General features: G+C 39.7%; 1 protein-coding gene across 4 annotated transcripts in view; it reads right to left on the minus strand.

Moving 5' to 3' along the window:
* CFAP54 (cilia and flagella associated protein 54) overlaps positions 1–26,470 on the minus strand; it is a 318,455-nt gene that overhangs the window by 167,753 nt on the left and 124,232 nt on the right. For all 4 annotated transcript variants that reach the window (XM_010340325.3, XM_074402388.1, XM_074402387.1 and 1 more), the window contains 7 exons: positions 24,700–24,930; positions 21,025–21,167; positions 18,688–18,869; positions 16,881–17,108; positions 13,707–13,930; positions 13,470–13,605; positions 9,827–9,929 (listed from right to left, as the gene is read on the minus strand). In XM_010340325.3, the coding sequence (XP_010338627.2) occupies positions 9,827–9,929; positions 13,470–13,605; positions 13,707–13,930; positions 16,881–17,108; positions 18,688–18,869; positions 21,025–21,167; positions 24,700–24,930 (1,247 nt within the window). The remainder of the gene's footprint in view (positions 1–9,826; positions 9,930–13,469; positions 13,606–13,706; positions 13,931–16,880; positions 17,109–18,687; positions 18,870–21,024; positions 21,168–24,699; positions 24,931–26,470) is intronic.

The following is a 26,470-nucleotide window of genomic DNA, read 5'->3' on the forward strand; positions in this document are numbered from 1 at the left end:
GTAGCAAATTTCTTCTTGAATGCTGTAGGTTTAGAGGCAATTCCATTCTGAAAGGGAGCAATGGAAAGCAGGCCAGGCAGCACAGTGGAGCACTCATGGGTTGAACAATTATAGCAGGTTTTGAATCTCAGGCTTACTACTTACTAGTAACGTTTAATTTTCTCATCTGCAATATGAGCATAATAATATCTACCTCCTTTGACTGTAAAAATTAAAGAAGCTAAATATAGTTCCAGCTCAATAAATTATTACTGCCATTACGGTATTTTGAAAATTTTATCTATTCAAATATTCCCGTCCTAATCCTTGCTCAAACTGTCGGTGCTTCAACCATTATGGAGAATCAACACAAAGGATTACTATAGCCTGACTGCACCTCCCTTCCCTCCTGTCCCACCACCACCCTCTTCCCCTTTCCAAATGTAGCTTTAACAGGAGGCAAGCCAAGTGCTTATCTAATATGTTGCATCTATTATCAGTAAACAGCTACAGGTGCACAGGTCTAGAATTTTACTAGATGTTTTTCTTATCCCTTTAATGCTAGTCATCATTTTGATAACAACCATTTTTGACATATTTTCTTATATTTGTAGCAACTCTTTTTAAGATGGAAGGAATACCACAAATCACATTTTGAGTTATGGATCCCAAAGTAGGGGAACTCCCCAGGTTTCACAGACAAGATCAAGAAAAGAACATACCCAGGAAGACTACACCCTGAATAAAACTCGTCACACATGATGGACCATAAGGTGGTCTTCCCATTGTTTCTGACCATGAGGGGTAATCTGATTTATCATTGGCAGTAACACCTACAAATTCATGGTCAACAACCTCATTCAGTTGGAGCGTCTAAATGACTCTACAGCTCTTATCCCTTCCCTTCTCCGATGCCCTTAGTGGCCAGCCCACTCTTTCACTCCTGAAATCTCCAACCCGATCAACATCAGCTATGCTCTCAGCCCCTTATTTCATTGAGAAAAATCTCCAGTACCAATGAGAATGCTTTCCATCTCTACCTTTACCGCCTACACACTTCCCTTCCTGGGTTTATTCTCTACTTTCTTTCTGCCCTAGCAGAGAAGATGTCTCACCCTCCTGTCTAAGCATCATCCCCCTGTATCCCACTCTCTCTCTGCCTTTTGTCTCCTCAAGACCCTTGCTCTATTGAATATTTGTCTCTCCTATCAATAAGCTCTCCCTCTTTACTGCCTTTTTCTATTTAATATGTAAATATGCTTTTTTTCTTCTATTAAAACGACATATAACAAAACAAAACCCCCTGAACCACCGCCCCCACCCCCGCCCTTCCCCCAGCTCTACATTTCCTGCCGGTTCCTGCTGGTGCTAAGCTTCCTGAAAAGCAATTCTCTGTTCCATAACTTACTTTCTTTTTCTCCTTCCTTCCCTCTTTCCTTTCCTTCCCCTTCCCCTCCCCTCCCTTTCCTTTCCTTTTCCCTTTCCCTTTCTCTTTCTTTCTCTCTCTCTCTATCTTTCTCTCTCTTTCTTTCTTTCTGTCAAGACAGAGTTTCACTCTTGTTTCCCAGGCTGGAGTGCAATGGCATGATCTTGGCTCACTGTGACCTCCTCCTGGGTTCAAGCGATTCTCCTGCCTCAGCCTCCCGAGTAGGTGCTAAGCTTCCTGAAACAAGCAATTCTCTGTTCCATAACTCCCCTCCCCTCCCCTCCCCTCCCCCCTCCCCTCCCCTCCCCTCCCCTCCTCTCAAGATGTTGCCCAGGCTGGAGAGCAATGGCATGATCTTGGCTCACTGTCACCTTCTTCTGGGTTCAGGCAATTCCCCTGCCTCAGCCTTCCGAGTAGGTGCTAAGCTTCCTGAAAAGCAATTTTCTGTTCCATGACTTACTTTTTCTTTCTCTCCTTCTTTCTCTTTCTTTCCTTCTTCTTTCCTTCTTTCCTCCTTTCCTCCTTTCTCTTTCCTCCCCTCCCCTCCCCTCCCCTCTCCTCTCCTCCCCTCTCCTCTCTTCTCCTTTCCTTTCTAGACAGAGTTTCACTCTTGTTGCCCAGGCTGGAGTGCCATGGCACGATCTTGGCTCACTGCAACCTCCACCTCCTGGGTTCAGTCAATTCTCCTGCCTCAGCTTCCCGAGTAACTGGGATTATAGGCATATGCCACCATGCCCAGCTAATTTTTGTATTTTTAGTAGAAATGGGGTTTCGCCATGTTGGCCAGTCTGGTCTCAAACTCCTGACCTCAGGTGATCAACCTGCTTCGGCCTCCCAAAGTGCTGGGATTACATATGTGAGCCACTGCGCCCAGCCAGATTACGAGTTTCTTGATGAATTTCTGCAGGTGCAGCTTACCACTGCTGCACTCACCATTCAAAATACTCCCTCCCCATCATTTCTAAGGTCACAAACTCATTAATTCAGCAAAGAGATAATAAATTCCTACCATATATCAGACACTGATGAAGACATGTGGGTTACATCTGTGAACAAAACAATTAACCCCTGCCCTCATAAAGCTTGTATCAGGAGGAACAGCTTAGTTATCAATAAATACAAAAAAAAACACCTAAATTATACCGTATGATAGATGGTGAGAAGTGCTTCAGAAAAAAGGAAAATATATGACAGAGTAAAGGTAATTGGTAGAAAGCAGGCAGGGTGCAGTTTCAAACTGAATGCTCAGGACGGGTATATTGGCTCACACCTGTAATCCCAGCACTTTGGGACACCCAGGCATGTAGACTGCTTGAGGTTAGGAGTTCAAGAGCAGCCTGGCCAACATGGCAAATCCCCGTCGCTACTAAAATACAAAAAATTAGCTGGGTGTGGTGGCACGTGCCTGTAATCCTAGCTACTTAGGAGGATGAGGCAGGAAAATCGCTTGAGCCTGGGAGGCGAAGGTTTCAGTGGGCTGGGATTGTACGTCTACACTCCAGCCTGGGCGACAAAGCAAGACCTCATCTCAAAAAACAAACAAATAAATAAATAAAAACTGATTTATTTTCAGCAGGCTTACCTGCTCAGGTTAAGCCTCCTTGAAAAGATGAGAGGTACATAACAACTTAAAGGAGATGATGGACTCATTAGTCAGACATCTAAATTAAGAAAAAGCATTTCAGGAAGAGAAAACAGCTAGAACAAGGCCCTATGTTGGCGATAATCATAGCAAAAAGGCCAGTGACAGTGACCACCTATACTGCCAAACACAACAGTCTGTCTTCATCTTATGTGATTTCTCTCTCTCTCTGATAGCTGACTATTTCCTTTTCCTTAAAACTCTCTCTCGCCTTGGCCTTGTTTATATCACTTCCACTTGTTATATTTCCCAGCTCTTAGGCCTCGTCCCAATCTCTTTCAAATCCTGCTCTTCCTCTTTTGTTCCCATGACAGTCATTAGGACCTTCACACATTCTGTACCTCTTTATCCTGAGTACAGCATAGAAACATACTTGTCTACTCCTTCCGAAGTTAGGTGTGGCCATGTGACTGTGGCCAGGGAAATGTCAACAGACACAAAGTGTGTCACTTTCAAGTTACAGCTTTAAGAGCTACCGCAAAATTTACAACACCTTTTTCCTGCCTGAAAAATTGAGACAATAACAAACTTACCTCATTACGTGACTGTAAGCTAATATTCACAAAGCATTCTTAAGAGTCCCTAATGTGCAATGCATAATTATAATTCTTTTATTGGGGTTGTTATAATAATTAAATATGATAATCCATATAAAGCCCTTAGCATAAAGCATATAGTATATGTACATACAGTCTGGCAAAGCCTGTGCCCGTAACCCATGCCTCTGCAGGGCTTCACCACATGTCTCCCAGTATACACTCCTAAAAGGTCACATTAAAATTCTGTTCTTTGACTTGGAAACAACCATGGAAGTTTGCACCAATATGAGGATTCCATCATGATGAGCAGCCCAGGATTCAACCTCACTAAAAGCATGCACAGGAAACAGATTTTCCCTTGTGTTAAAGCAATGACACTTGGGATTGTTTGTTACTGCTGTATAACCGTAGCCTGCTTTGACTCACACGGCTTCCTAAACATTGGTGCTATCCAGGAGGCCATCCTCAGGTTTATGCTCTATATAACTTTCCCTTGGTGACCTCATCCAAACCCCTGACTTCTACCACCACCAATATACTGATGACTAAAATACACATCTCCAAACTGGCTCTCTCCTGAGTGCCCTGTTAGTATATCCAACCATACACTGAATGGCTGTACTCATTGTCATCCAAGTTTGGATGAACTACATCCAAGCAAGTCATTCCAAAGTGACCTTTTCCTCTAACCTGCTCCCACTTCGGTTTTCCTATCTGGGTGAAGACATCATCATCCATCCAAGGCGACTTGAACTCTTCCCTCCCTCACCCATACCCCACCTCCAGCCAGTGCAGACCACAGTCCTGTGGACATCCTCTGTCTCTTCTTCACATCTGTCCCTTCCTCTGTTTTCACCACCCAAGTCCAGGCTTTCATCACCTGTACTTTAAGACACAAGTCATCAGTGGCCACTCTTCTACTTCCATTTGGTCTCTTTTCAATCTATTTCCCACACAGCTGCCAAAGGTTTTCAAAAACAAGCAAATATATCACTTCTTGGCCTTTGGGCTAAGATCAAGTGAAAAGAATGCCAATACGATCGTTTCACTTTCTTTCTTTAAATTCTTTTAACCAGCTCCCCTCAGTTCTCCAGATAAAACTAGATCTCTATCCTGCCCTCTAAGACAGTTTATTATCCAATTCCTGCCAACCTTTCTAACCTCAGCTTTTGCCTTTTCCTTTGAAATTAGCCCCACTGGATTTATTGCAGTCTCACAACTGCAGACGCTTGCTGTTAACTATTATTGATTATGGCAGAAGCAATAGTAATAACAGTACGTATCTTACCACTCTATACTATAATCTCTGGGTTTTTATTCATCTCCTTTAATGGACCATAAACTCCCAGGAAACAAATCTTTAGTCTCATTCATCCTTATATTCTCAGAACCTAGTACAGCACTTCACACATAGTAGATACTCAGTAAATGTTTGCTGAATGACTGGCTGACTGCCTCCATAAATAAATGAATGAATGCTTACATTTATACACAAGCACACACATAAAATGACTAGATAAATAAGTGAAAGAATTCTAACACTTCAAAGGGAAGACTTACATGGCTTTTTGATACCAGAAACAGAGACACATGAAAAGTGCAATTTAGAGAAAACATTATCTCATTCTATTGCATCATTCCTACAAGTTGCATGGCTGAAAACATTCCAAAAGGGCTTGATATAGTTTGGCTAATCTCTCTACCCAAATCTCATCCGGAATTTTAGCTCCCATAATCCCCATGTATCATAGGAGTGACCCAGTGGAAGGTAATTGAATCATGGGAGTAGGTCTTTCCCCTGCTGTTCTTGTAACAGCGAGTAAGTCTCACGAGATCTGATGGTTTTATAAATGGGAGTTCCCCTGTACGCATTCTCTTGCCTGTGGCCATATAAGATGTGCCTTTGCCCCTCTTTTGCCTTCCACTATGATTGTGAGGCCTCCCCAGTCATGTGAAACTGAGTCGACTAAATCTCTTTTTCTTTATAAATTACCCAGTCTCAGGTATGTTTTTATTAGCGGCATAAGAATGGACTAATACAGTAAATTGGTACCAGGTAGTGGGGCACTACTATAAAGATACCCAAAAATGTGAAAGCAACTATGGAACTGGGTAACAGGCAGAGGTTGCAACACTTTGGAGGGCTCAGAAGACATAAAAATGTGGGAAAATTTGAAAATTCCTAGAGACTTAGAGGGCACAGAAGAAATGAAGCTGTGGGAAAGTTTGGAACTTCCTAGAGACTTGTTGAATGGCTTTGACCAAAATGCTGCTGATAGTGATTTGGACAACAAAGTCCACGCTGAAGTGGTCTCAGATGCAGATGAGGAACTTGTTGGAAACTGGAGTAAAGGTCACTCTTGCTATGCAAAGAGGCTAGCAGCATTTTGCCCCTGCCCTAGAGATCTGTGGAACTTTGAAAGTAAGAGATGATTTAGGGTATCAGGCAGAAGAAATTTCTAAGTAGCAAAGCGTTCAAGAGGTAACAGAGCACAAAAGTTGGGAAATTTTGCAGCCTGACAATGCAGTACAAAAGAAAAACCCATTTTCTGAGGAGAAATTCAAGCAGACTGCAGAAATTTGCATAACTAACAAGGAGCTAAATGTTAATCACCAAGACAATGGGGAAAATGTCTCCACATCATGTCAGAGACCTTTGCAGCAGCCCCTCCCATCACAGGCCCAGAGGCCTGGGAGGGAAAAATGATTTCCTGGGCCAGGTCAAGGGCCCCACTGCTATGTGCAGACCAGGGACTTGATGCCCTGCATCCCATCCTCTCCAGCCAGAGCCAAAAGGGGTTAAGGCACAGCTCAGACCATAGCTTCAGAGGATGCAAGCCCCAAGCTTTGGCAGTTCCACATGGTGTTGAGTCTGCATGTGCACAGAAGTCAAAAATTGAGATTTGGGAAGCTCCACCTAGATTTCAGAGGATGTACGGAAACACCTAAATATTCTAGGAAGAAGTTTGCCACAGGAGTTGGGCCCTCATGGAGAACCTCTGCTAGGGCAGTCAGAAGGGAAATGTGGGGTTGGAGCCCTCACACAGAGTCCCCACTGGGGCACTGCCTAGTGGAGCTGTAAGTAGAAGGCCACTATCCTCCAGACCTCAAAATGATAGATCCACTGACAGCTTGCACTGTGCACCCAGAAAAGTCACAGAAACTCAACGCCAGCCTGTGAAAGTGCCCAGAAGCAGGGGCCATACCCTGCAAACCCACAAAGCTATGGGAGCCTACCTCTTGGCATCAGCATGACCTGGACGTAAGGCATCAAAGGACCTAAGGAGTCAAAGGTGATCATTTTGGAACTTGAAGGTTTAATGACTGCCCTATTGGATTTTAGATTTGCTTATTTTTGCTAATTTCTCCCATTTGCAATGGGTGTATTTACCCAATGCTTGTACCCCCATTGTATCTAGGAAATAACTAACTTGCTTTTGATTTTAGAGGCTCATAGGCTGAAGGGACTTGCCTTATCTCAGATGAGACTTTGGACTGTGGACTTTTAAGTTAAGGCTGAAATGATTAAGACTTTGGGAGACTGCTGGCAAGGCATAATTGGTTTTGAAATGTGAGGACATAGATTTGGGAGAGGTCAGGGGCTATGTCCCCACCCAAATCTCATCTAGAATTGTAGCTTCCATAATCCCCACATGCTGCGGGAGGGACCCAGTGGGAGGTAATTGAATCATGGAGGTGAGTTTTCCTATGCTGTACTTGTGATAGTAAGTAAGTCAGGCAAGATCTGATGTTTTCATAAAGTATAGCTCCACTGCACATGCTCTCCAGCCTGCCACTAGGTAAGATGTGACTTTGCTCCTCCTTTGCCTTCTGCTATGACTGTGAGGCCTCCCCAGCCATCTGGAACTGTGAGTTCATTAAACCTCTTTTTCTTCATAAATTATCCAGTCTCAGGTATATCTTTATAAGCAGCACGAAAACAGACTAATCCAGGGCTTATCAGCTAAAAGCAAAGAAGTCATGACATTCCCAAATCTTCTGTGCCCTAGTTAACAGATCTATAACTTAGCAAAATCAATAGAATAATCTATATTAATCAGGGAAATGGAAGTTATTATGGGAGTCAAAACAGAATAAAGAAAATAGTGAAAGGCCAAATAGCAAAAGCATTCATAAGTAAGATAAAAACGAGAAAAAAAATGTGCAAAACAACCTTTTTCCATCTTTTTTCAAATCTATTTCCCTTTTCCTTTTATTTCTCTTATCTAACTTACAGATTAGACTTTTAAAAAATGCATTTTACAAAAAGAATAAAATATTTAGGAATACAGCTAAATAGGGAGATAAAAGATCTCTACAAGAACTACAAACCACTGCTCAAAGAAATCAGAGATGGAACAAATAAATGGAACAATATTCCATCCAATGGATAGGAAGAATCAATATCATTAAAACAGTCATACTGCTCAAAGAAATTTATAGATTTACTGCTATTCCTATTAAAGTACTATTGAGATTCTTCACAGAACAAGAAAAAAACTATTTTAAAATTCATATAGAACCAAAAAAGAGCCTGAATATCCAAGGCAATCCTAAGCAATAAGAACAAAGCTGGAGACATCACACTACCTGGCTTCAAACTAAACTACAGGACAGTAATCAAAACAGCATGGTGATGATAAAAAAAAGACACACAGACCAGCAGAACAGAATAGAGAGCTGAGAAATAAGACCACACATCTACATTATCTAATCTTCAACAAACTTGACAAAACAAGCAATAGGAAAAAAAATCCCTATTAAATAAATGGTGTTGGGATAACTGGCTAGCCCTATGCAGAAGATTGAAACTAAACCCCTTCCTTACACCATCTACATAAATTAACTCAAGGTGCGTTAAAGACTTAATTGCAAAACCCAAAACTATAGAAACCCTGGAAGACAACCTAGGCAATACTATATCAGGACATAGGCACAGGCAAAGATTTCATAACAAAGATGTCAAAGGCTATTGCAACAAAAGCAAAAATTGACAAATGGGGTCTAATTAAACTAAATAGCTTCTGCACAGTGAAAGAAACTATTAACGGAGTAAACAGATATACAGATGGGAGACAATGTTTTCAAACTATGCATCCAACGAAGGTCTAATATCCAGCATCTATAAGGAACTTAAACAAATTTACAAGAAAAAAAAAACCCCATTAAAAAGTGGGCAAAAGACATAAGCAGACACTTCTCAAAAAAGAACATATACGTGGCCAACAATCATATGAAAAAAAGCTCTATATCACTGATCAATGGAGAAATGCAAACCAAACAACAATGAGATACCAACTCACACCAGTCAGACTGGCTGTTAGTAAAAAACAAATAATAACAGATGCTGGCAAGGTTGTGGAGAAAAAGGAACGCTTATACACTGTTAGTGGGAGTGTAAACTAGTTCAACCATTGTGGAAAACAGTGATGCAATTCTTCAAAGACCTAAAGACAGAAATACCATTTCACCTAGCAATCCCATTACTGGGTGTGGGTGTGTGTGTGTGTGTGTGTGTGTGTGTGTGTGTGTCTCCAAAATAATATAAATTGTTCTCTTATAAAGACACATGCACACTTTTATAGAGCACATCTGGAAGAACATTAGACAAACTGTAGAGCAATTAGCAAAGATGTGGAATGAATCTTAATGCCCATCAATAATAGACTGGATAAAGAAAAGGTGAGACATACATACCATGGAATACTATGCAGCCATAAAAAAGAATGAGATCATGTCCTTTGCCGGAATATGGATGGAGCTGGAGGAAACAAATGCAGGAACAGAAAACCAAAATACCACATGTCCTCACTTATAAGTAGGAGCTAAATAATAAGAAAACATGGACACATAGAGGGGAACAGCACACAATAGGGCCTATCAGAGGGTGAAGAGAATGGAGAGGATCAGGAAAAATAACTAAAGCATACTAGGCTTAATAGCTGGGTGATGAAATCATCTGTACAATGAGCCCCCATGCCACATGTTTACCTCTGTAACAAACCTGCACATGGACACCTGAACTTAAACGTTTAAATTAAAGATAAATGTGTTTTAATCCCCCTTAGGTAACATTTACAGCAACGTAAGATGGTAAAAATCAAACGCATTATTTTCAGTCAATTAAACCTGCAAAAGAAATTTTTATAAACATCCTAATTATGGAAGGTTTGACTTGCAGAACACAATGGCAAACCTCGATTTAGAGAAAACAAACCTTCAAGCTAAGATTGGTCTGACCTGAATAGATAAGCATTTTTAGTAAATCTGTGCAGTTGCTTGTTTCTTCAATGGGTGAAGAACTAATCTTAAGTTGCTTCCCAACAAAATTTCGGCAGGTTATCTTTAAAAAGAAAGATAAAAACAAATATTAGTCAGGTATTTATAGTTAAAAATGTGGCTTACTTGTAATGTTTCTCTCATTTTTTATTTATCAAAATAAAGAGATATATAACAATGCTACAGATAAAAGCTGGCAGAATAGTGTCTAATCATGACAACTTTCACGAAAAAAGCAGTTCCATAATTTTTCAGATTTCTTTTGTAGAGCACAGCTGGAAGAACGTTAGGCAAATTAGGCAGAGCAATTAGAATATGATTTGCTAATATTCTACAAATTCTCTGGTCTAACTATATCTTCTATTATATAAGTTAAAAGATAATCTGCTTTCCCAATGGCAGATTTTTCCACCCTACTTATAATTAATGCCATTTTAATTTCCCTGGTGAAGTTTTTCAGAACTAACTTCCTCTATAGTATTTTGATAATTTATTTCTAACAGATACATGAGTCCTAAGATAATAAAATATCTGAAAATATAAAAGTTTTTAAAAGAAAAAATTTATTTTAAAGGGCTCAAGACCCTCTTCTCTCCATTTCTTCACTCCTATCCCTTGAACTAACCTACCACACAAATATAGCCCTCCTGGAACCCCAGTCTGATGTAGATGCTTCTTCTTTATTGTCCCTTGTGGGTACTTTTATAATGAGATATAAACGCAGCCTAGTAAAATCCAAACTCCTTCCCACAACCTCATAAGGTCCTACTTGATCTAGTCTTTCCTATTTCACCGGCTTCGTTAAACCGATCTTTACTGAACACCTATTTTGTGCCAAACACTGTTATAAGAAGAAGGGATGATGAAGCAGAGAACAAAATAAACAAAAACTCCTGTTCTTGTGAAACATCTTAGTGGGAGAAGAGAGATAATGAACAAATAGTGAGGCACATTATATAGTATATTAAAGAATTGCAAATACTCTAGAGAGACACAGAGCAAAAAGACACAGAGCTGTAAAAAGGTAGGGAGGAAAGGCCTAACAGAGAATGCAACATTCAGCAAAGACTGGGAAAGGTGAGTGATTCAATACGGATGTTTGGCGAGAAGCACTCCTAGCAGGGGCAACAGCAAATGCAAAGACCCTGAGGCAGAAACACCTTACAGAACAGTGCAGTTAAAACCCACAGGGGAGTCATAGGATAGGGGTTACTAGAGAGATCGGGGGATACATTATGTAGGATAAGTTATATTAAGGTCATGATAAAGATGTTCGTTTTACTCCTAATATGGTGGGAAGCCACCATAGGGTTTTAAACAGAGGTGTGACAGAACCTGATTAGGTTTTAAGGGTCACTGTATCTGCTGCATTAAGAATAGATTATAGCCTGTGTGTGGTGGCTCACACCTGTAATCCCAGCACTTTGGGAAGCCAAGGCAGGAGGATCATCTGAGGTCAGGAGTTCAAGACCAACCTGGCCAACACTGTGAAATCCCATCTCTACTAAAAATACAAAAATCAGCCAGTTGTGGTGGCTCGCACCCATAATTTCAAGTACTCATAAGGCAGAGGCATGAGAATCGCTTCAACCTGGGAGGCAGAGGTTGCAGCAAGGTGAGATCACTCCACTGTACTCCAGCCTGGGTGACAGAGCAAGACTCCATCTCAAAACAACAACAAAAAGAATATAGGCTGAAAGTGGGGTGCAGGATGATTAAGAGGTCGCTGCATTAGCCCAAGCAAATACAACAAGGGCTTGGATAATAAACAAATAGTGAGGTATAGTATATAGCATATTAAAGATGGAATGTCAGAGCTGCTGAGCAGTTGGATTGTATGTTGAGCACTTGGTAGCCAGTTGGAAGTGGGGTGTGAGAGCAAGAGAGGAGGCAGGGATGTCTCCAAGGTGTATGGCAGCCAGGAAAGGCTTGTTATTGACTGAAGACAGCAGAACAGGTTTGTTTGAGATGTGCTAAATTTAAGAAGTGTATTCCTCAACTAAGAAATGATGTTGATTGGGCAGTGTGGTGGTTTTTTAATGGATCAGCTTGGTTAGGACTAAATTATGAGGAGGAAAGAGAGGGAAGCATCCATTTTCTAGCATACACACACTTCATCCCAGTTATTCAATCAAACTAGGTGCCACTGTGAAGGGATTTTGCAGATACTAATTAAACTGACTTTAAACAAGGGAGATTACCCTCAGGGGACCTGACCTAAACAGATGATTCTGACCTGCCTGCAGCATCCAGGACTTCAAACACCAGCAGCAGCTGCTTCTACAACTGTCCTTTACCTGGCTGGATCTTCCCTCACTGACTGCCTATGAGTAATAGCCTCTGCCCACCTGAGGTTCCTTCCTGTTCATGATCTTGACTGTCTGCCCTTTGGATCTGAAGCTTGCTTAGCTGGCCCCCACAATCATATAAGCCAAATTCTTGTAGTAAATCCTTTGATGGATAGCCAGCTAGGTGGCTGGATAGACAGATGTGATATTGTAAAATATATATTTGGTCTTGTCTTTGTTTCTTGACATACAACTCCTAAAATCCTTGGAATCTCCAAAGTGGTGTCTTTTTGTATGCGAATAAGTTGAATGACAGCCCCTAGGTAGCTTCAGGATGGGGGCTGCTCACCAGAAAGACCATGGCAGGATAAGAACTTTCAGCCCTACTCCCTAACCTCTGCAAAGGAGACAGGGGTGGAAGGTTAAGTTGATCACCAATGGCCAATGATTTAATCAGTTATGCTTCCATAATGAAACCACCACAAAAAACCCAGATCTGATGCTATCTCCAGGTAGACTGTGTAGAAACTGAATTGAAAGACACCCAGGAACCCAGGAGGCGGAGGTTGCAATGAGCTGAGTCCGTGCCATTGCACTCCAGCCTGGACAACAAGAGAGAAACTCCATCTCAAAAACAGAAAAGACACCCCGCTGATGTCCACTACAGAACTGATTTCTTGCTTAGGAGTGAGGAGAAATCCCCACACATCTGGTATCAGAATCATGTTCTAAGGGAATAGTGAAAGACACTGAATTTATTTTTTCCCCTCCATAGATTAAAATAAACCTGTCTTACTAGTTTCGCTCCTCAGGCTGAACCCTGGCTGATACAGGCAGTTAGATATATCAACATAAAACTTAGAAAAAAGATCTAGAGTGGAGATGTAATTTCAAAAGTCATCATCATAAAGATGTATTTAGAGCCACAGACTGAATCAACGCACTAAGGAAGAGGTAGAGGTTGCAGTGAGCCGAGATTATGCCACTGCACTCCAGCGTGGGTAACAGAGCGAGACTCAAGTCTACAAAAAAAAAAAAAAAAAAAAATCATGGGCTCTAGACACCTTCCCCATTGTGCTTCATGGCTAAGTTCGCTTTGACCTGATATGAGCTTCCTGAGGACAAGGACTTAGTTCCCGTTTGCCTTGATCGCAGGCTCTCAATAATGTTTGTTGATTTGAATGATAAATGCCAGTAAGTAGAGATACTAATACTAAAGCAGAAATACTAATATTTATCTCATTTCTAAATCTTTGTATTTTATATGTGGACTAATTAGAAATCACAGCATCAGGAATAACAGAACTTAAACTTACCTTCTCTCCATATTCAGCCTCATACCTTGCACAAGGTTGTTGGGTAATATCTGGGCCCTTGAACTTGTGTATTCTCAGCAGAAGCTGGCGCTGTGCATACACCAGGAGTGGTGTCACTTGTTCTGTATACCTCTCACTAGACAGAGGCAAAGAACACATTAAAAAGAAAACATCAGTTAAAAGACTTTTTTTTCAATGAAGTCTGTTACTTTTAATTGCCCTTACAGCACTACTTACTGTGAAACTGTATTGAACTGAATGGCAAGCGATACTAGTGTTTCCCATTTTTCCACTTGATATAAAACTTCCAGGGATTTTAACACAAAGTCGTGGATCCATTTCAAATCAACCACATTTACATCATCTAAAGGATGCTCAAATGTAAGACTAGAACCACCGTTATCATTTTTAATATTCCCATAACAACTTGGAACACTGAATTCTCCTTTGTCTTCAATAGGCTGCAAGTAGCACAGTGGAAAAAAAATGTGTCATTTCAGATTTTACTCCATATTTTGTCTGAAAACTGAATGTGATAAAAATGCAACATGGAAAAGAACTGAACTGAAAAGAAAAAAATATTTTCCTTATGCAAGTCAAAGCTTGATAATTTGATGCAGTATTATTCAATGAAACTTGCTGTGGTGATAGAAATGTGCTATATATTTGTGCTGTTCATTTTCATTCCCTACAGCCACTGGACACCTGCAGCTACCAAGCTTTTGAAATGTGATTAGTACAACTGAATTACTTTCATTTCATTTTAATTAGTTCAAGTTTAAATTTAAGTAGCCACATATGGCTAATGTTTACCATGTTGGATGCACAGACTATGTTCTACAGTTCTTGATATACAGTCACTATCCATTTAAGTAAGGATATGAAATCAGTAAGGTATGATCTTTAGGAAAAAAACAGACTTTACTATAAACACATGATGAAGTTTCCTAATACATTGGTTATATTCATTAATTTATACAATAATATGTCCATTCCTAGATGCAAATGTCATACCTATAGAGGAGGAAAGCAACGAAGAGACACTAAAGAGTTACTATGTAACAGGCCGGGCACAGGGGCTCATGCCTGTAATTCCAGCACTTTGAGAGGCCAAGGTGGGGAGATCACGAGGTCAGGGTATCAAGACCACCCTGGCTAACATGATGAAATCTTGTCTCTACTAAAAATATAAAAAATTAGCTGGCTGTGGTGGCACATGCCTGTAGTCCCAGCTACTCGGGAGGCTGAGGCAGGAGAATCACTTGAACACAGGAGGCAGAGGTTGCAGTGAGCCGAAATCATGCCACTACACTCCAGCCTAGGCAGCAGAGAGAGACTCCATCTCAAAAATAAAGAAAAAAAAGAAAAAAAAAAGTCACTATGTTGATAGTATTCACTTCCTGTGAGTTCCTGACACATTTAATTCTTAAGGCAAAACAAAGCCTCTTAGATACATCTGAGGCTCAGATCATAACCCAAAACAGTTGGGTAACTCAAGTCCAGCCTTCCCATCCCAATAATATCATTAAAAGTAACCTATATACAGGGGTGGGAAGTATTAACACAAATAGAGGATAAACATTCCCTCTAACAAGAGCTGTAGTCGTTGAAGTTAGAAGAGACTTCAGAAGCTACCTGATCTTCTGACCAAGCAGCTGTAACGGGGGTTTCCATAACCCCTTCAATTTGGTAACTCACTTCAATGACTCACAGAACTCACTGAGAGCACTGTACTTACAATTACAGTTTTACTGTAAAGAGAACTCAGGAACAGCCTAATGAAGAGCTACATGGGGTGAAGTCTGAGAGGCTCACAGAGCTTCCATGCCCTCTCCCTGTGGAATCAGGGCATGGCACCCTCCTGACACATCAATGCGTTTATCATCCAGGAAGTTCTTCAAGCTGTGGGTGTCCAGAATGTATTTTTAATTTTTCTTATTAGGTGCATACATATTTACGATTGATATATCTTCCTGATTGGGCCTCTTCTTAACATGAAATGTCCCTCTTTATCTCTCATAACACTCCTTGATTTATAATATCTTATCTAATAATATAGACTCACCAAATTTTTTATCTTTCCTGTTCTCATGGTACATCTCTTTCAGACTTTTATTTTCAATATAACTGTTTCTCTCTATTAAGAGTGCTTCTCTTGGTAGACAGGTACATGTGTCTTGCTTTTCTATCCAGTCAGACAATCTCTACCCTTTATTTGGCACCTTTAACCCACTAATTAAATATTTTTGTTGATGTCATTAAGTTAGAGTGAATGTTTGCTACTTGTTTTCTCTTTACCCTATGTTGTTTGTTTGTTTGTTTGTTTTTTGAGATGGAGTTTCTCTCTTGTTGCCCAGCCTGGAGTGCAGTGGCACGATCTCGGCTCACCTCAACCTCTGTCTCCTGGATTCAAGTAATTCTCCTGCCTCAGCCTCCTGAGTAAGCTGGGATTATTACCGGCATGCACCACCACGCCCAGCTAATTTTGTATTTTTAGTTGGTCAGACTGGTCTCGAACCCCCAACCTCAGGTGAACTGCTCGCCTTGGCCTCCGAATGTGCTGGGATTACAGAAGTGAGTCACCACCACACCTGGCCTGTCACATGTTTTTTGTTCCTCTGTTCCTTCTTCCCTGCCTTCTTTTGAGTTAATTGAGCATTACTTAGTCTTCCCTTTTACTTCATTGACTTTTCAGCTATATCTCTGTTTTACTAGTTACTCAAGGGACCATTAAATGCATCCTTAACTTACCACATTCCATTTAGAGTTAATATTGTACCACTTTATATAAAGTGTAAAAAACTTAATAGTTTATTTTTATTTACCCTCTTTATCTTTTCTGCCATTGCCAAATATTTTCCTCTAGAAATGTTTTAAGCCTCATGGCTCAACGTGTGTATGTGTTTACTAATTTTCAGTGTGTTTAGGTTATATTACATTTATATTACTTCTATTTTACTTCCACGCTTTAAACCACAGTGTAACAAATTTTAAATGGCTGTAAATTCTAGCAGACCAGAATAATAGAACAGGACAGATAAAGCTGTGGAATAAAGATCAACCAATCACACCTTTATTCAAGCTATGTGATCTTCCTTGGAATCTATTTCTTTATCTGTCAAGAAATTGTTATAAGGATTAAGTGCATTAAGGCTAATTTATGTAGGGGCTGGAGTTCAGTTAATGTTACTTTCCTTCCCTGCAACAAACTAAAGTTTCAGGCTAAGCTATTGTTAGTTAACATCAATGCAAGTTATATACTGTAAACAAAATTATAATGAGAAGCAAATTAAATGTAGCAAAACCAAATGAGAAATCAAGAAAAACATCATTTTCTACTTATACCAAGAGGCATAGTACAAAGATATTTTTAACTGAATATAATAAAAATAATTACCAAAGTGTCCTTGCCTTAATAGAATTGGTATTTTGTAGTTGTATTAGCATGTCAATAAGTAATTCTGCTCCCAAATAGAATGGTAAAACAGAGGTGCAGAGGAAACCATCTTGGCTAATAGGAAATGTTTTATAAATATCTACTCCCTGTTTAAGAAGTATTTGTAGTTCCTGAGTAAAGTTCCAAAAGGCCCGACAGCAGTTCTGAAGCAGAGTCCAATAGCCACCACGATGAGCAAGAACCTACGACAAATACAAAATTTAGAAGACTCCAAAGTTCCAAAAGTTTCAGATCTCTGAACAACTTCAACTTTTGGCAAAAATTTTATGTCAATAGCAAAAATAACATCATTTTTAGTGTAACTTACATGAGTTAGATACTGTATTATATGCATTATCTCATTTAATTTGAACAAAAATTTCCATAAATTAAGTGTGCACTGGGCACTAGTATTTTACCCAATTTACAGATGAGGAAATGGTGCCACGGGGTCAGCATAGCTAACTTGCTGAAGGTCATGAGTCTACTAAGTGGTGAACTCAAATTTGTATTCTAGTCATCTGACTCCAAAAATCCCATTGTTCTAGGTGCTGGGAATTCAGCAATGAGCAAGGGAAACTGGGTCTGCCCTCGTGCTGCTTACGTTCATTTGGGAAGATGAACACCAGAAAAGTAGACATATAAAAACATAATTCCAAGCAATAATAAGTTTTATAAAGAAAAATAAAGCAGAAATGAGTTGGAACCTGACAGAGCATGACAAGACAGTTACTTTAGACAGGGTGGTCAGGAAAGAAGTCCCCTCTGATGAGGGACCATTTGCTGAACAAGTCATGTGAAAATGGCAGTAGGGGTGTTGGATGGAGAAGAACATTTGAGGCTTGGGGAACAGCCAATGAGGCTCAGGGAACAGCAAGCTGAAACTGAGGGCTCAGGACTGATGGAACAAGCTAAGGGCTCTCAAGACCACTGACCCCTGGGAGTGGGCTAAACAACAGCAAGAGTCAGAGGAGCTCAGTTCTGCAAGGTGCTCAGGACCAGCTCTTCCAGGGCCCTGACGCTGGAGGCCAGGAGGCTAGGATTTGATGTTCATGGTCAAAGCAGGGGATCCAGGTTTACATTACATTACGCAAAAATCACTCTATCCACTCCATGGAGCATATGCGAACCTGTCTTCCTTTCTTATCTAGAAAGGATAGATTTTTCCTTATTGCTTGAGAGGCTTAAACTATATGCCCTTCCTGCTATGAAAAAGAGAAACTGATTTCTTTGTAGCTAACAATTCCAATTCTGGATTTAATCGTGTCTCATATAATATTTAAAAAGAAAAAGAAAGAATTTGAGAGAACATACAAGTCACTGGAAGGAGACCGGCAACAGGGGCAGGGTTTTCCTGTAGCCTAGAAAGATCTTTCACTGTGCTAGAAAGAGATCGATCTATGGTACCTCCAAGAGAGATCAAGCCCCATAGAGGAATCCCTTGCATTATGAAAGAACCCCATAACTCAGTAGACAGGTGCATGCATATTCATAGGAACTGCATGAACTGGGACAACGACCACCTGGGCTCTGGGTGGATGGATGACAGGTGACTAAAGGAGCAGCTTCCCCACTCTGACTGACAACTGGACAACGCATGCCCTCAGTATCACTGCAGGTACACCTCAAAAGTGACTTAGGCTATACCCAGCAAGATAAGGTCTCAAAGTCACAACTAAAATTATGTATAGTAGGAAAATAAATACAATATATCTTACACGCCTGAGTTGTTGGGCTGAGATTTATGTCTACTACACTAGCAAAAAAGAAAGACTGCATTACCATTGCTCTCCTGCAGTATAAAAAGATTTTCATAAAATGATCCATTACACACAAATTTGCTGCTCGATCCTTTTCTTTAGCACTAGAACCTGATTGAGAGTCTGAGTCGTAAACTGTTTGTGTCTTGGACATATTTTCATCACTCATTTTGGAATTAGTAAATGTAGAAAATTCTTCAGCATCTATAGTGCAAAAATAAGGTATGACATGATTAAAAACATAGAATTAAGTTCCAGAAAACATAGGACGTGGTAAGGATCAAGTGATTAATTCAGATAACAAATGTTACATAAATTTGGAGAAAGGGCAAGATTATGACAGACACAACAAAGCAGGGAAAGTTTCTAGAGAAAGAAACTTGGGTCTCAAAGAATGGGCATGACTTAGCTATATGGGGAGATACAGAGAACACCATTTCAGACAAAGTTGATGGCAAAAGGAACAATGCAGAAGTAAGAAGGCACAGTTTTTTAAGGGAACAATAGAAAACACCACTGTCCTTTCATCTCCTCCCCAGCAGGCCATTCCTAAGGCACATATATCAGAAAGTGAGCTGCACCCTCTGCAGTTAGGCGGCACAGCAACCTCGGCCATGCATTCCCCTGTCTCTTAGAATCCTGCATTAGATAGTAAGTCTCTGTAGCAAAATATTCTATTGCCAATTTCACGGTAGGTCTTAGGTAGAGGGCCAGTTTAAAAAAAAACAAAACTCTGGAAGCTATATTCTACAATCTACACAAAAAAATCAGACTCCATGGCTATGGAATTAACTTTCAAATACTTTACTATACATAGTAAGATATGCAGGTACATGTGAAGCCTAATCTATATCCTAGAAGAAATTAGAAAACATGCCAAGTATCTCAAACATAAATCAACACTCCTGAGGCAGTTAACTGGCATACCAAGAACTCTGGTGCTCAATAAATCCCATAGCACTTAAAATGTCATAACTAAAAGTCTATATAAAAGTGGGATTGTAAGCACCTAAAGGTATTAGAAATAAATTTTTATTTGTGAAATTTGGTTAGAAGGTGTCCAGTTTCCAACATCTTTGCAGGGAAGGGGTGGGAAATTAGTCAGATTTGTTCATCTACAGTTACCAGAGCACATCCTGATCAAGAACCCTGTTTACTGCCAGGCACAGTGGCTAATGCCTGTAATCCCAGCACTTTGGGAGGTCTAGGCGGGAGGATCACAAAGTCAGGAGTTCAAGACTAACCTGGCCAACACAGTGAAACCCCATCTCTACTAAAAAATTAGCTACAGGCGTAGTGGCACGTGCCTGTAATCCCAGCTACTTGGGAAGCTAAGGCAGGAGAATTGCTTGAATATAGGAGGCAGAGGTTGCAGTGAGCCGAGATCACACCATTGCACTCCAGCCCGGGTGACAGTGTGAGACTCCATCTCAACAAACAAAACAAGCAAACAACAACAACAAAAAATCCTGTTTACCTGTATGTCTCTACCTTCTGAAGCTCCCTGTCACCTGACCAGATAACAACACTTCATTCATCTCAGAGTGAGCTTTCTTGGAAGGTACTGGTTGAAAATCCTAGGGCAAGGGTGGATTCCCCTGAATACAAAATCAGCTATGATAATAGTTTGAGTGCCTGCTTGTATAAGTATGCTTGATGAAATTTGCTTGAGAACTTATTTCCACTAAAATATAACACCTGATAGCAAGTCTTCACCTATCCTGAACCACCAGAGGCTACAAATAGTTAATAAAAAATATTATATTTGCTGAACAATCAAATTGGGTAAGGTTAAAACACAAAATAGATATTTCCGAATATATGTAATGATATCATAACAATACAGAAATTTTTGGCCAGATGCGGTAGCTCACACCTGCAATCCCAGCACTTTGAGAGGTCAAGGCGGGCAGATCACAAGGTCAGGAGTTCAAGACCAGACTGGCCAACATGGCGAAACCCTGCCTCTACTAAAAAATACAAAAATTAGCTGGGCATGGTGGCTAATGCCTGTAATCCCAGCTACTTGGGAGGCTGAAGCAGGAGAATTGCTTGAACCAGGACCCAGGAGGATGAGGTTGCAGTGAGCCAAGATCATACCACTGCACTCCAGCCTGGGCTATAGAGTGAGACTCCATTTAAAAAATAAAAATTTTATATATATACATATATATATATATTTTTTTTAATAGAGCAGACAAGAATTCCCTACAAAATATCAAAACTCAACTAAATTGCTAGTCCTTTGGAAAACTGTGTGTATATACCGTTTTATGTACATGATGTGTATGTGTGTTATGTTGTTTAGTGAATAAAAATCTAGAGGTAATTTGATAATAAACTAATGTGTTTATTTTACCTGATGGTAAGTTGGCCTTTCTTTTTTTGGCTGTAAGGAGGAAATCAAGCATTGCTTTATAATTTTCTACAGTCAATTTTCTTGTTGGTAATACTGTTCCTGAATTATAGAGTGAGAATATGTTAGGATCACATGATCTGAAACTGCAAGGGAGGAAAAAAATCACATTAAAAAACAATATAAGCAAAATTGAATTAAAACTGTCAAATGCAATCTATTTTTATTTTTAAAACATTTGTGAGTACTCTTAAATTTTAAATCATGAAGGATTTTGGCACTTAATCAAAGCTCAACATTTTTTCATTAACTTTTAAAATTATACAATGTAATTTTGCTCTTAGGAATTTTAACATCGATATGTATTTCTCTGAAAGGGACCTTGAAAATGGGAATAAAAAAATCTGTGCCCACTCTGTGAGCTCTGAAACAACAATTTATTTCAACTTAAAACCACCTGATTATAACAGAACTTAATGATGATGCTTACTATATAGAGCAATGTGTCCTTAATCAGTCGCCAGGTGCCAGGCTGGAGTGCAGTGGCGCAATCTCGGCTCACTGCAACCTCCGCCTCCCAGGTTCAAGGAATTCTCCTGCCTCAGCCTCCCAAGTAGCTGGGACTACAGGTGCACACCACCACACCCAGCTAATTTTTGTATTTTTAGTAGAGACAGGGTTTCACCATGTTAGCCAGGATGGTCTCAATGTCTTGACCTCGTGATCTGCCCGCCTTGGCCTCTCAAGGCGCTGGGATTACAGGCATGAAAATCAATCTGTTATTTCTTTGTAAAAATAAGGTCTAGGCATTAAACAATCTTACATCAGAACTATTTATTATTTTTGATGCAAGATTGTTTAATGCCTAGACCTTATTTTTAAAAAGAAATAACACTGATTAAAGTAGAACTACCATTTGATCCAACAATCCCTCTAATGGGTATCTACCCAGAGGAAAAGAAGTCATTATTCGAAAAAGATACTTGCACATGCATGTTCATAGCAGCACAATTCACAATTGCAAAATCATGGAACCAACCCAAATGCTCATCAATTGAGTGGATAAAGAAACTGTGGTATATTTATATGATGGAAGGCTACTCAGCCACAAAAGGGAATGAATTAACAGCATTTGCAATGACTTGCGTGAGACTGGAGACTATTATTCTAAGTGAGGTAACTCAGGAATGGAAAATCAACTATCGTGTGTTCTCACTGATATGTGGGAGCTAAGTTATGAGGATGCAAAGGCATAAGAATGATACAATGTACTTTGGGGACTTGGGGGGAAGAATGAGAGGGGGATGAGATAAAAAAAACAACATTTATGGTACAGTGCATACTGCTCAGGTGATGGGTACACTAGGATCTCACAAATAATCACTGAAGAAATTACTCATGTAACCAAATACTACCTGTACCCCAATAACTTGTGGAAAGTAAAATAACAAATACTAAGATTCATAAATTTAATAAAACTGAAGCTAGCACCAAGTTATCGTGACACAGGTTTGATCACTAGGTTTTTGTGTTCCCAAGTGATCATGCATGAAGGCTCCTGTACAACTGGAAGCCCAGAAACTTCTCAATGTTCAGAGAAGGGTAAGGAAGCCCATCTGTTCTGAACTGTTTCCCCTGTCATGTCCCCTCGAATGGCTCCCTTTGCCAAAAGCCTTCCAGGTCAGTCAGGCAAACTAACTGCTTCTTGAATGCCAGTCTGGTCCAGCCCACGTGAGAAAGGGATCTATCTGGAGATATTTTTGCCAAGGTTCAGTTTGGTAGTGAGCTTAACCAGAATTCTGGAGAAACAGAAACTGGGATCAAGTTTATTGTGAGTTTCAACCTGTATGTCTTCCTCACTGGATTACTGAAATAAATACCCTCTAAGTCATATCCTTGTCTCCAGTCTTTCCTCCCTCCAATCTATTTGATAAGTTGCTGCCAGAGACATTTTTATCAAGGCCCTGCTCAAAAACCCTCAATAATCTTCTACTGCATGTAAAATAAAGCTCAAATTTAATAGACATTTAAGACCCACCATGATCTGGTACCAACCTACTTTTCTAATTATTTCACACCATTCTTTTTTTTTTTCCAATTATTAACTTTTTTTTAATTGTACTTTACGTTCTGGGGTACATGTGCAGATCACGCAGGATTGTTGCATAGGTACATACATGGCAATGTGGTTTGCTGCCTTCATCCCCTCGTCACCTATATCTGGCATTTCTCCCCATGTTATCCCTCCTCAACTTCCCCACCTCCCCCACTGTCCCTCCTCTGGTTCCCCTCAAGTGACCCCAGTGTGTGATGCTCCCCTTCCTGTGTCCACATGTTCTCATTGTTCAATACCTGCCTATGAGTGAGAACATGCGCACACCATTCTCTTTCATACACCCTAGATTTTGGCCAGACTATTTGGGGTTCGCATCCTGTGTTTTCTACCTGGGCTCTGATTCATGTTCTTCCAACTATCGAGAATGCCTATTTCCCTCTCCGCACATTTTTAAACCTCGCCTATCCATCAAGACCCAGGCCCAGTGGCTCCTCCCCATGAAACGTGTATTGCTAGTCCCAACCAAAGGAAAAGCCTTCTTCCAATAACAAAGAAGATTTGATTTGTACTTCCCTTTTACCCTATATTACAAGCTATTCATGGGCATTTGTGGCATACCCTACCAGACCCTAACTTGTGTATCTGGTTCATCTTTGTATGCCCATTGCACCTAGCTCAGTGCCTTATATCTAATAGGTACTCAACAAGTATTGTTTTTTAATGTGTGACTTTACATCATCTTTTTAATGGCGACACAGCATTCATATTTTATATATATATAGATAGATAGATAGATAGATAGATATATTCTATTTTTATCTCCCACTGCACTTAGCCAAAGACAGTAAGAGCTTAAAAATGTCTGTTGAGTTAATGATATAAAGTTGACATTGGATGAGTAAATATGCTCTCTGTTTATAAAGGCTTCAACTATGCCTCTATGAAACAGATATTTGCCTAATGCCTACTAATATCTACATTTATTCTATAATTCATATTACATTTTACCCTTGCAGTGAAAGCTAGATCAACAAACATATTCAAGCTATAATCAAATTATCACTTATATTCAAGCATGTAATTGGGAAAGATTCTGAGATTAAAAATTAAGAAATAAACCAATGGCCAGTGATACGGTTCACCTCTCTGTCCCCACTCAAAGCTCAATCTTGAATTGTAATAATTCCCACATGTCAAGGGCAAGACCAGGTGGAGGTAACTGAATCATGGGGGCAGTTTCCCCCACGCTGTTCTCATGCTAATGAGTGACTCTTTCAAGATCTGATGGTTTTATAAGCATCTGGCATCTTCCCTGCTTGCACTTCTCTCTCTGCCACCATGTGAAGAAAGACATGTTTGTTTACCCTTCCACCATGATTATAAGTTTCCTGAGACCTCTCCCCAGTGGAACTGTGAGCCAAATTAAACCTCCTTCCTTTATAAATTACCAGTCTCAGGAAGTTCTTTATAGCAGCATGAGAACAGACTAATGCAGCCAGTATAAAGATAGAAGCATTCTGTAAACCTCCTTAAGTTGTTAGCACCACTGGAGCTCTGAACATACGAATACAATCCATGCTCATGAAACTAAAAAAGTATTATTCGTCAGTAATACACTATACCTGACCATCATATGTGAAGTGCCGGATTTCATCTTTGCACGCTCCCCCAGCTTTTGTAAAACCAGGTTGAAGTGTGCACCTGCTAGATACAGGTTCATCTGAGCTCTCCAGGGCATCTCTTCAAGAGAAAAACGACGGAACCTCTTTCTTTTAATATAACTTGATATTAGAGGATTCAAGTAATCCATCAGGTATCGCTGTGCTGCTTTTCTAACACTGGCTCTCTTATTTCTGTCAAGGGAGAAAAAAGTTTGGAAATTACACAAAAACTTTCAGATATTTAATTTAAAAAATCATTCTAATTTGTTAAAAATAATACATCAAGAAATCACTTGACTGCCCTTATGCAAATGTTTCTGGCTTATTTATCATTTCCACAGTGCTAAAAATATGAAACAGGGTGGTGTAAAAAAAAAAAAAAAAAGGCACAGGGATAAGCACCAGGGACAGAGACACTGTGTATTGTCTTCAACTCTCTCTGAAGTCTGTGTCCTCAGCTCAAACCAAACAGAGCTTTTCTTTTTCATAACCAAAAGGCCACTGAGATTAGACAACAAAATTATGATATGATGCTCACATTCATCAACTAAATTCAATATTAAACAAGAAAATCATTTCTCTGTATTGGTCCTTGAGGAAAAAAACAATGCAGCAAAATTTTGTCTAACATTAGACTCTAGAGGAAACAAAACATCAGTTGAATATAGATGAGATGACTTCATAACTGCATATTCAATATGCTCCAGAAATAAATATTGAAATTTTAGCTAATAGTTTAGATCTCAGGTATAATATATATTCCATTTTTTAAAATGATCCCTATCAAAACTCATAGTCCAACTATTTATGTAGTTACATAGTTGTTTATAGAGCATATTGTTCCAAACATATTTTCAATGTTTTTGTTCTGTTAGTAATGTTGCTACCCCACTGGTCGCACCATCCCACCTGATGTTGTTCACTTATACAAATATTGTTCAGAATCTGAATCAACACAAATACACACATACAGGAAAAAAAGAAAGATGGATAGGAAGAAGGCAGACAGATGTTGCTGCAACAGAGGAGGAAACATTTGAGGAAGAAAGGAAGGAGGCAGTTTCCTTTTGATATGCAGTGTTTACTTGATGACTCAGTTCTAAATTTTTTTTAGTTTATTGATGATGTGCTTTTAACTCAAGAGTTTTAGGGCTTTTGTTATTATTTAGTTGGTTTTAGTGATATGTTATTTGGTTTCTTAATAAATGTGAATCTTTTTAATAGCTATGCCCTGAAAGTTAAAAATATAATTTCCAAAATGAAAATCAATCTTGTTTTCATGTGAATACACCAATTTTCCTCAAAAGACCAAGATGAGTTAACAATTTTCCTTGCCATGGAGAGTGCGATAGTTCAGGGAGATCAGTGACAGGATAAGTTTCCTCCAGGTATCTTGACAAGGTCATGACAGACTCCACATGGCTTGGAAGGGAATTCACAGCCAGCTCACAGAGTTCAGATGCTTTTCCTCCTATCATCTGAACAGTTCTTAACATTCAGGGTGCTCCAATAATCTGAATTGTGTATCCATGAGCAACAAGTCTGAGGACACCTAAAAGACAGAGAGGAAGCTCCACAAGGATGATCAGCACAGATGCTCAGTGGTGTGAAGCCATAAGAGGAAGCAGATAAACAACTGAATTAAAAAATACTTAGGAACCCTGAAACTACCTTCTATACATTCCAGCCTAAGGAAATGAGCTAGCTTATCGACATTAATGGAACCAGGATT

Source organism: Saimiri boliviensis, chromosome 7 (genome assembly GCF_048565385.1).
Source record: "Saimiri boliviensis isolate mSaiBol1 chromosome 7, mSaiBol1.pri, whole genome shotgun sequence".
NCBI lineage: Eukaryota > Metazoa > Chordata > Mammalia > Primates > Cebidae > Saimiri > Saimiri boliviensis.